Consider the following 10,054-nt stretch of genomic DNA (forward strand, 5'->3'; position numbering starts at 1 on the left):
CAGCTCGCCCCCAGCTTGCTTTTTCTGTCCTTGGAGCTGCACCTGGGTACGTGTTGAGGGGCCTGACAAAGCGTGGACTGCCAGAACCAAGGCTTTCAGCTGTTTGCCTGCCCATAGCTGTTCTCACGTTATTTGTTTTACCATAGAGGTAACTCGTTTTGCTTCTGCTCCTTGCCTTGTCTCTGCAAGTCTGTGCCCTTGGCTCAGCACCAGCACTTTGGTCCCCTTAACAGCTCCCTGACCACTGACAGGGGAAGCTCATGTGCACTGTCTGCTTCTGCTGCCGCACCTTGAAGCGCTTGCTTTGCTTTCCCTTAATCTGGGAACCACCGGGACATAACCCGAATCCCTTTGTGTTAGCTCTCTGGTTGTGAACACTGCTGCGGAGCTGCTCAGGCTAGAACTAAAGGTGGGACAACTGGTCTCATTGCACCCACGGGGTGTGTGCAGGGGCTCGCCCCACACCCTCCTGCGCTCCAGCCTTGTGTGAGAAGAGGGGCTGTGCCGGTGAGCCAAGGTTTGCAAAAGGAGTGACATCTGTTGAACCAGTTGCAGACGTCTTCTGCTTGTCACAGCTCTGAGCACACAGTCCCTCATCTCAGACACTCTAGATTACTTCCACTCCTTCCTCTCCCCTTTTCTGGATGTACTTGGCTCCAATACTCAGCTGCTAGCCCTAACGAAGGTTGGTCTGAATCTCTGCTTTTCCCCACCTGGAGCAGGCTGCTCTGGAGGGATGCCAAGGAGCAGGGGTGGCCTTTGTTCCTTGCTGACAGACTCCAGGGCTCTGTGGAAACAGGCTGCAGGGAGCTATGATGCTCAAGCTTTAGAGTGGCCATTGCTGCTAGCCTGAAGCTACCGCTCTGCTTGCCTGGGGTTAAAACTGGTCCTGCCTCACCTTGATAAGGATGATGCCTCAGTCGTGGGTTTGAGTCTTTAGGCACTTAGAGAATCGCTGAATTACTTCCTGCTCTCTGCCCTCTAAAGCAGCTGTGCCGTGAGCATACCTAGCCTGTGGGTTGCCTGTCAGCTCCCTCATGCTCTATCTATCTCAAGTAGCCTTGTTTCTTATCAAGCTGTGTGACTAGAGGGACTGGCTGTTTGCTTCCAGCAGGCCCTCCCTGCCGGGCTCAGCTCCGGCCCCTGGGGGACAGGGAGATGTGACAGCAGAAGGCACACACCCTGCTGCCGGCAGGCCCCTTCCCGTGGGGCGGCCCTACAGCTTGTAGGGCAGGGGGACAGCAGCAAGCGTAAGCCCAGGAGCTGATCATCCCTGTGGGCCCCTTCCAGCTCGGGATGTTCTGTGATTCTGAGCTTGGTGTGAGCGCCGCGGGGTGCTGGCAGTGCCCAGGAACCGGGGAGGAGAGCCTGGCAGGTGAGCACGGTGCCATATACCCACTGCCGTGCTTCATAATAAAGCCGGAAGAAAGGGAAGGAGACTTTATTTCGAATGGTCTCGGCCTTTCCTCAGCACTAGCTTGTGGCGTGTAAGCTATTCGTTGCCCTTTGTGCTCCTCTGATGGAGTGTACCTCCGCCCATTATCAAAAGGATACTAAAGGGGTTGTGGGGCTGTCCCGTATCAGGACAAACAGTCCCTAATGGAGCCGGCTGCTCCCTGTCCCAGTGCCAGGGCTGTTTAATCTGGGAAGAGCGTGCTTGCCGCTGGGACAGGATGCGTGCTGCAGCCCCGTGCCAAGCAGGCGGAGCTGGCTCACCCCGCGCCAACGCCAGACAGGCGGGCTCCTCTCCCACCTGGAGCAAACACCATGGGCAGCTGCCCCGCCAGCAGAAACGGAGGCTGTCACAGCAGCGCCAAGATGGGGAAACGAGGCTGCTGGCGATGCTGGGCACCCCGAGGCACGGTCTGGGTGGTGGCGGAGTCCCGGAGGGTGCCTTTGTCTGGCTGAACCACCAGCGTGGACTGCCTGTAGGAGCTATTTCCATGAGCTTCTCGCAGAGGCAGGCGCTCTTCCCATGGCCGGAGCTCTCCTTATCCCTGTGCTCACAGCCTCCTCTCTGCTCCCCCTCAGCCACTATCACCCCAATGACCGGCAGCGCTCTGCGGGCCGTGCACTTGCTCCAACGGCAGGCTTTGCCCCGCGGATGTGTTGGCCTGGGGCTGATCCTGGTTTTGTGGTCGGTGACTGCGCTCCTGCTTCCTCGTGAGCGGGACCCTGCTCTCGCACATCCTTCCTGCCCGAGGGGGCCCGGCCCTGTCAGCCTCAGCTGATGTGGGGAGGGATGCGGGTGGGCAGCACCCTTCACCCACTGCCTCCCTGGCTCTGCGTGCTTGTGGTTTTGCCCTCTGTCCTGGGGAGAATGGGCGATGCCTCTGGCTGCGATGCCGTAAGCACACATGGAGGCTAAGGCCTGGTGACACTGCCACAGGGGGAGATGGGAGGGCTCCGAAGCCCATGGCTCAGTGGAGACAAGCACCGTGATGCCTGTCACCAGGCGGGGGTGGCTGGCACTGGCCCTGGGGCCCGGCCTCCCCAGCCCGCCTCAGGTGAGCGCTGCCCTGGCCCAGCCAGCGGCTCCTTTCAGCACAATGACCTCGGTGTGGGGAGCCTCGTCAGCACGTGCTTGTGGCACCACCGAGGCCACCCGCCATGGGCAGGCCCTGCACGCCGGTCCCTTCTCAACCTGTGGTGTTTCCCCACATCCCCGGCTTGCGTTCTGCACCCTTCTCCCCATGCTTGGGGCTGTGCTGCCACAGCCCTTGCTGACTTAGGGCACGGAAGTGACAAGGCCACTGTTACTCAGCGGGCCCAAAATAACCAAAAAGCGTGCTTCAGCAGGGCAAAGTGGCATTTCACAACCTCACGCAGGCACCGGCTGTTCCCCGGCTCTCCGGGTTGCACAAGGAGCGGGCTGCTCTGCCCTGGATGTGGTGGGCCCGGCTGACCCGGCGTGGGGATCCCCAGCCTGACAAAAACCTCCGGGGACAATTTTAGCAGCGGAGACAAAGCACGTGGACGGGGTGCTGTGTGTGGGGGGCCGCCGGGGGTGCCTCAAAGCCGGGGAGCTGGATGGGGGGGGGACAAAGCACCCCTGGCTCAGAGGGGGGGCCACCAGGAGCCCCCAGGCACGTTGTGCTCCGCAGGAGAGGTCCTGCCTGCCCTCCGTCCTCCTGCTCTTCACCGGGAGGTCCGCTGAGGGAGACCTGGTACCCAACGTGGCGGCACGTTACTTCGTGGGGCTCGCACACCCAGGGCGCTGCCTCCCTCCCCTCTCAGACCAGGCTCCGGGGGAACTCCCCCCACGCCCCCAAAGCCCCCAGCCCCCGGGGTGCCCCAGCAGGAACAGCTCCGACCGCCGTGCACCCGGTGGAGGCGGGGGCGGGGGGGCTGAACGGGCGGCTCCCGGGGGCCGCTGCCCCTCGTGCGGGGCCCTCCCGGCCCCGAGTCACGGCCGGGCGGAGCGCCCTGCCCGCCGGGAAGTTACGCGGCCGCGGCGGGCCGGGAGGTGCGAACCGGGAGGCGGCGGCGGCGGCGGCGGGGGGGGGGGCGCGGGGCGGGGCGGCCCCGGGCCCCTTTGTTCGGCGGGAGGCGGCAGCGCCGCCGCTTTGTGCGCCGCTCGTCCCGGAGCGCCGTGAGTGGGGCGGCGGGGGGCTGCCCCGGGCGGGGGGCTCGGGGAGCGGGGGGCTCCGGGGGGCTCACGGGGACCTGGGGGTGCGGGGACATCGAGGGCGGGTGGCCCCAGGGAGCGTGGTGGCCCTGCCGGGCTGGGCTGGGCTGGGGTGCCCGGTGCCACGCGCGGGGTCCTGCCTGGGGCTTGTGCTGGGGTCTTTGTGGGGAGGGCGCTGGGCACAGCCACGCAGCCCCCCGGCTCTGGCGGAGGGTTGGGAGTAGAACAATGGAGGCACCGGTGGTCTCCTGGAGAGACCTGGCTGGAGGGAGAGGGGCTTGCCCGAGGCTGGGCGAGGCTGGGGACGCGTCCCTTCTGCTGCTGCCCCCGAGCCCCCCGGCAGCCCCGCCACCTGCCTCCCTTGCATCAGCCCAGCGCGTGCTGCTGGGTGGCAGTGGGGTGGCTCCTCTTGTGCCTTTGGCCAGAAGCTGCGTTGCTTTCCTCCACATTTCCTCCCCGACCTCCAGTGCCAGTGGCTTCTCTGGGACTTTTTGCAATTCCCCGGCCACCCCATGCTGCCCTTTGCCGTCACCCTCCTTCCCCGTGGCCTGCTTCCCCCGCCGTGCCCGTGCCACCCGGTGCGGCATGCCTTGGGGACCTGCCCAGGAGCAGGTGGCAGGCGGGTGCCAGCGCTGGGGTGGAGGAAGCTGTCCCCTCACCCTGCTCCTGGCGCTGCCTTGCACCCTTCTTGGCCCAGGCCTTGCTGACTCTTCCCCCAGATGTGTTCTGTAAGGGACGGTGAGTGTCCTGGCTTTTCCCCTACTCCCCTGGCTGGCAGCAGCGCGGGGAGGAGGTGCTGGGAGCTGCCGGGTGCTCCCCGCGCAATGCTGCCCGGATGCTGCTGGTGGGTAGGGGAAGGGATGTCAGCGCTGGGGTGAAGGACACTGCTCGGGGGGGCTGAACGAGGTGCACTGTGGTTTGTTCTGTGCCTTATTGCCTGCTCTTCCCCGCAGGGTTTGAGCCAACTGCCTGGTCAGGATGAGCTGGAGCTTCCTGACGCGGCTCCTGGAGGAGATCAACAACCACTCGACCTTCGTGGGCAAGATCTGGCTCAGCGTCCTCATCGTCTTCCGGATCGTGCTGACGGCCGTGGGGGGCGAGTCCATCTACTACGACGAGCAGAGCAAGTTTGTCTGCAACACGCAGCAGCCCGGCTGCGAGAACGTGTGCTACGACGCCTTCGCCCCGCTCTCCCACGTTCGCTTCTGGATCTTCCAGATCATCATGGTGGCCACCCCCTCGGTGCTCTACCTGGGCTTCGCCATGCACCGCATCGCCCGCATGCCCGAGTCCTCGCGGCGCCGGGCGCCGGTGACCCCGCGGGGACGCATGCCGGTGGTGCGGCGGGGGGCCGGGCGGGACTACGAGGAGGCGGAGGACGATAACGAAGAGGACCCCATGATCTTTGAGGAGATCGAGGTGGAGAAGGAGAAGAGCACGGAGGGCGGGGAGAAGCACGATGGCCGGCGCCGCATCAAGCAGGACGGGCTGATGCGCGCCTACGTGCTGCACCTGCTGTGCCGCTCGCTGCTGGAGATGGCTTTCCTCTTCGGGCAGTACCTGCTGTACCGCTTCGAGGTGAGCCCGTCCTACGTCTGCAGCCGCAGCCCCTGCCCGCACACCGTCGACTGCTTTGTCTCCCGCCCCACCGAGAAGACCATCTTCCTGCTCATCATGTACGCGGTCAGCGGGCTCTGCCTCTTCCTCAACCTCTGCGAGCTCCTGCACCTCGGCGTGGGGCGCATCCGCGACGCGCTCAGCCAGACCGCCAGCCCCCCGCACCCGCCCGGCGGCAGCCCCACGCCACAGTACGCCAAGAAAGCCCCCAGCGCGCCCCCCACCTACCACTCGCTGAAGAAGGAGACGCTGAAAGCCCCCCTGCCCGACGGCAAGCTGGACTACAGGGAGAACCTGGCCAACTCGGCGGCGGAGCGCTTCGCCCTGGCCGGCGCTCCCCCCGAGCACGAGCTGGAGCGGCTGCGCAAGCACCTGCGCATGGCGCAGGAGCACCTGGAGATGGCTTTCCACCTCCAGCCGCCCCCGCAGCCCCCCAGCCCCTCTCGCAGCAGCAGCCCCGAGGCCAACGGCATCGCCGCCGAGCAGAACCGCCTCAACCTGGCCCACGAGAAGGGCGGCAGCGTCTGCGAGAGGACCACGGGTGAGCTGGAGGGGATGGCAGGGGATGGGATGGCAGGGGATGGGATGGGATGGCAGGGGATGGCAGGGGATGGGATGGCTCCAGCTGGATGGTGCGGGGTGGTGGGGCTCCCCCAGGCGCGGCTGCTAACCCTCCTCTTGTTCCTGCAGGGCTGTGAGCGCGGAGGACGGCGGGATCGGCCGGTCGGATGCGGCTGCTGGTTCGAGACAGTGACGTATGTCTTTCCGGTGGGGCTGGCCGGGGCGTCCCTGTCCCAGTGGGCAGCTATGGGGACTGGGGCTTGGGGAACCTTCCTTCACTGTTCTTAATTTTTTAACAAAGGGAATATCTTATTTTTGTACATTTTTATAAACTCAGCAGCGTGCACCCTGGCATTTTTATACTCCCTTAGCGAAACCCGCTCGAGGCCTGCACCTCCCCTCCCTGCCTCCCATTCTACCCCCTTATCCCTCTCCCACGCCCCATTCCCGCAGCATCTCCCACTTGTGCCTCCCCCGTGCCCCCCGTGCCCGCCGTCATCTGCTGCTGAGCACGTGCAGGTCACGGCAGCAGGACTGGTACCTGCGGCGTGGGGGCTGCAGCCGGGCTCCGGCTGGCCGGGCCATCCCCGGGGCAGGCCACGGAGCTGGAAGAGGTGGCAGCGGGGACGTTCCCTGATGGGAGGGACACGTCCCGGTGGCACCACCGCTGGAAGGTGTGGTGGGGACACACAGATCCCTCTTTGCCTCCTCCTTGCCTTTCCCCTTCCTGGCTGTTCTTCCCAGGGAGTGAAGAGGTTTCTGGGTGCAGGGGGTTCCCTCTGGGGGGCCCGCGCTGTCCCCGAGGGGCTGTGGCACGGGGGCAGAGCCGTGGGACACCCTCACACATCGGTACGAGGCTGGGGCTGTCCTGCCGGGAATGTGTGCGCAGAGGGCAGGGGCCGGCCTTCCCGTCTCCTCCGCTTCCCGGCCAGCAGCTCCGCTGGCCGCAGGGGCGGCCGGGCTTTGGACCAAAGCCGATCCCCTCCTGCTATGGGGCTGGGGGCCCTCCGTGGGGCTGGACCCCCGTCCCGCGGTGGGGCCGGGCTCGGCAGGGAGCCAGTTGGGCATTTCTGATCATCTCAGCACGGGTCGCGCAGTGATTTTGTAGCGTTGTTTTGTACTTGGATGATTGTGACATTTTTTTTTTTAATATCTATATTCAGTAAAGGCTGGAGACGTTTTGTACTGAACTTCTGCATCCGGTCCGCTGGGAGGAAGGGGTGGGAAGGGGATCCTACGCAGATGGGCTGGGGCGGGCCGGCTGACGCCGAGGGGAGGGAAGGGGCGCTGGGGGCCGAGGTGGGACCCGGCCGTCCCCACTTGGCCCGGGCTGACTCAGTTGCTCCAGCTGTGTGGGGGCGGCTTCGGCTGGGGCAGCCTCTGCTGGCGTGGCGTGCGGGATTGCTCCAGGAGCCCCTTCCTGCACAGCCAGGGCAGGGCTTTCCTCGCACACCCCAGTCTGCCGCAGCCGGATGGGATCGTGCCCTCTGGCTCTCCCCTGCCCCACGGCTGGATCAGCCCCGGGTTCCCACCAGCCGCCCTGTGCCCCGGTTTTGGCCAGCACACCCCCTTCCCTCCCCGGGACGGCGGGTTGGAGCCGGACGGCTCTCAGCAGACCATTCCCTGCTGCTGCGTGCTGGATGCCTGCAGCTCGCCTGTCCCCTCCCTCCTCCAGCCCAAAGCCCCGGGGGAGTTTGCGTCCCGCTGCGTGACCACACGCTGCCTCTGCGGCCGTTTCTTGGGGAAGCTGGCACTTGGAGGCTGTTTTTGTAAAAACAGGTTTATTTCACTCGTCCCACTGATCTCACAGACAGGTTGTGCCGCTGGCAGCGGGCTCGCTCGCAGCACCACGTGCCGCCAGCCTTGCCACCTGTGTGAGCCCCTGGCACACCCAGCCCAGCCCTGTCCCCGTCCCTGCCCCAGCAGGTGGCTGTGCTCTGCTGCAGGAGCAGGTGCCCTCTCCTGCAGCCCCAGTCTGTTATTTTGGGGTGGGGGGAGAAATGAGGCTGCCTCTGTGGGGCATGCATCGTGCCAGCAGCTCTGCAGAAGGCGCTGCCGGCCCTGAGCCCCGTGCCCCAGCTTGCTGTGGGCTGGGCACAGCCCCGGGGCAGGGCTGGCAGCACCAACACACCCAGGGCAGCCCGGAGGCCACGAAACCTGTCTGGCACAGGGGAGGGCGGCACCGCCGAAACCTCCCCTCCGGGTCCTTCTCATCCCTGCCCCGGGCTGCGCAGCTCCCAGGCCAGCGACTCCTCCATCCCCTGGGATGGGATCATCATCTGGGGCTGGGGCAGGGCTGCGGGGGCCCTGGGGTCAGGGGGAGCCCCTCGTGGGTCCGCCCGTGCCAGGCGCTAGACGCAGGTGCAGTCCTGGGCCAGGATGTTGGGCACCGTCTCGTACTTGAAGGAGTAGCCGCCGTCGGAGGTGGTGCGGACGCGCAGCGAGCGCATGGTGCCGGGCAGCGCGGCGCAGCAGAGCTGCACGCCCAGCCGGTGGCTCAGCCCGTGGCCCTCGGCGCAGCTCCCGTGGCAGTAGTGGAAGACGAAGCTGCTGGGGTGCACGATCCACTTGTCCCAGCCCAGCTCCTCGAAGGAGATGTTGAGGGACGCCCGGCGGCAGTTGGTGTGGGCGGCCACGTCCTCAGACGGGCGCTGCAGCAGGCTGAGGGCGGCCGGGGACCAGGGCACGGCGGAGCGACGAGCCCTCTCTCCGCCCTTGGCACGCGTGGTGGCCACCAGGAAGGGCATCTTGTCCCCATCGGCCAGGCAGGGGCAGCCGGGGCAGCGCACCAGGAGCACAAAGAGCGGCTGCACCAGGGGGGGCAGCGCGGCGGGGGCGAAGTCAAACACCGTCCAGTGCTCGGGCGTCCGGGACACCGTGGCCGCCACCGGCACCCGGCCCTGCGGGGAGAGGGTCAGCACGTCGGGGGCGGAGTGGTTGGGGGCGGCCGAGGGGCCGGTGTAAAACCAGAGCTGGGCGGACGTCACCGTGCGGCTCAGGGCGTGCGCCGAGGGCTGGAAGAGGTAGGTGAAGATCCCTTCTTCCTCCAGCAGTTTGTCCGGCTGCGTGGGCTCGCACGGCACGTCTGCGGGGAGAGAAAACAGCTCAGGGCGCCGTGCCTGAAGCAGGGGATGGGGCACTGGGGGACCCGTGGGTGTTGTGGGGGGTGCCCTGCTGCTGGCACCGTGCAGCTGGCATCTAGTGCCACCCAGCAGCCGCTGCGCTGCGCCCGAGCCCCGCTGCAGCTCCAGCCCTGCGGCATGGCTCTGCCTGGCTCTGCGCAGCCCTGCCGTGCTGCCAGCCTGGCACGGCGGTGGCACCCCGCACCGGGCTCCCCGTGGCCTAGGGGCGGGGGGATTCAGCCCCCCCAGAGCAGCTGGGGTTGTGCACCACGGGAACGGGGTTGGCTGAGCTGCAGAGGGAGGTCACCGAGCCCCCCTGTGCCGTTGGGTGCTGTTAGTGTGTCCCCATCCCGTAGCATCCTGTCCCATGTCCCAGCTCCCTGCCCCAACCCCGAGCGTCCTGCCCCCTCTGCCAGTGTCCCATCCTGCCCCTGGGCATTTTGCTCCATCCTGCAGCATCTTGCCCCATCCCTTAGCATCCCATCCCCCTGCATCCTGCCCCATGCCCAAGCACCCCACGCCCCAGCCCAGCACGCCTCCACCCTCTCCGTCCCAGCAGGGCTCTCACCTGTGGAAGGGAAGAGGATCACCTGCGACGTGTCCTCTGGCTCCTCGGGCTGCACGTCGGCGTTTTCCAGGACGTCTCTGCGGTGCACCCTCCTCGCCTCCTTCTGGGGCTCCTCCTGCAGGACGGGGGGGCTCAGGTGCTCCAGCACCCGTGCCCGCACCTTGGCCAGGACGAGCTGCCGCTCGGCACCGGCCCCGCTGCAGCCGGCCAGGGCGGCGGGGGGCAGCACGGCGGGCAGCAGGTGCAGGAGGAGCAGCATGGCCGGGGGGCTCGGGGGGCTCTGCCGTGGGGCGCTGCCTGCCAGCCCAGCCCGTCTGCCCACCACGCTCCACCCGGGGCAGGGTGGCATTGAGACGTATCTGACACTGACGCAAACGTCTGCTCGCCCTGAATATTATCTCTGGGCAGCGAGAGCGCTGAGACGTCTGGAATGTGAGGACTGCAAGGACAGTGTGCTCTGGGGGGGGGACACGGCGCCCGGGCAGGGGGGCGCAGGGGGGATGCTGCGGTGGGGCTGGGGGGCAGGCTGCGGGTGGGAAGGCGCCGCTGGGACAGATG

At 66.7% G+C, this 10,054-nt stretch overlaps 2 protein-coding genes across 3 annotated transcripts; one reads left to right on the forward strand and one right to left on the reverse strand.

The window, feature by feature from the left end:
• The first annotated feature begins 2,856 nt into the window (after window positions 1-2,856).
• LOC118169698 (gap junction gamma-1 protein-like) lies at window positions 2,857-6,433 on the forward strand. Of its 2 annotated transcripts, none has more exons than XM_035331207.1 (3): window positions 2,857-2,973; window positions 4,580-5,786; window positions 5,936-6,433. In XM_035331207.1, the coding sequence occupies exons 2-3, from the start codon at window positions 4,607-4,609 to the stop codon at window positions 5,941-5,943; spliced, it is 1,188 nt and encodes a 395-aa protein (XP_035187098.1). In that variant the 5' UTR covers window positions 2,857-2,973; window positions 4,580-4,606; the 3' UTR covers window positions 5,944-6,433. The 2 variants fall into 2 exon arrangements, with proteins under 2 accessions (XP_035187098.1, XP_035187097.1); XM_035331206.1 differs by lacking the exon at window positions 2,857-2,973 and adding an exon at window positions 3,490-3,592 and having other exon boundaries at window positions 4,582-5,786.
• A 1,336-nt stretch (window positions 6,434-7,769) lies between these two features.
• On the reverse strand, window positions 7,770-9,914 carry INHA (inhibin subunit alpha). The gene is made up of 2 exons (XM_035331209.1): window positions 9,497-9,914; window positions 7,770-8,891 (listed from the first exon to the last, which is right to left on the reverse strand). Exons 1-2 carry the CDS (start codon window positions 9,843-9,845, stop codon window positions 8,158-8,160), a joined length of 1,083 nt encoding a protein of 360 aa, XP_035187100.1. The 5' UTR covers window positions 9,846-9,914; the 3' UTR covers window positions 7,770-8,157.
• Between the last annotated feature and the right edge of the window lie 140 nt (window positions 9,915-10,054).

Source organism: Oxyura jamaicensis, chromosome 7 (genome assembly GCF_011077185.1).
Source record: "Oxyura jamaicensis isolate SHBP4307 breed ruddy duck chromosome 7, BPBGC_Ojam_1.0, whole genome shotgun sequence".
Taxonomy (NCBI): Eukaryota; Metazoa; Chordata; class Aves; order Anseriformes; family Anatidae; genus Oxyura; species Oxyura jamaicensis.

Bases quoted from the DNA above. Each gene is read 5' to 3' on its own strand.
- LOC118169698 (XM_035331207.1), top strand. From the start codon at position 4,607: ATGAGCTGGAGCTTCCTGACGCGGCTCCTGGAGGAGATCAACAACCAC.
- INHA (XM_035331209.1), bottom strand. From the start codon at position 9,845: ATGCCACCCTGCCCCGGGTGGAGCGTGGTGGGCAGACGGGCTGGGCTG. The intron at 8,892-9,496 runs GTGAGAGCCCTG...CTCTCCCCGCAG, and splicing joins GATCCTCTTCCCTTCCACAG to ACGTGCCGTGCGAGCCCACG.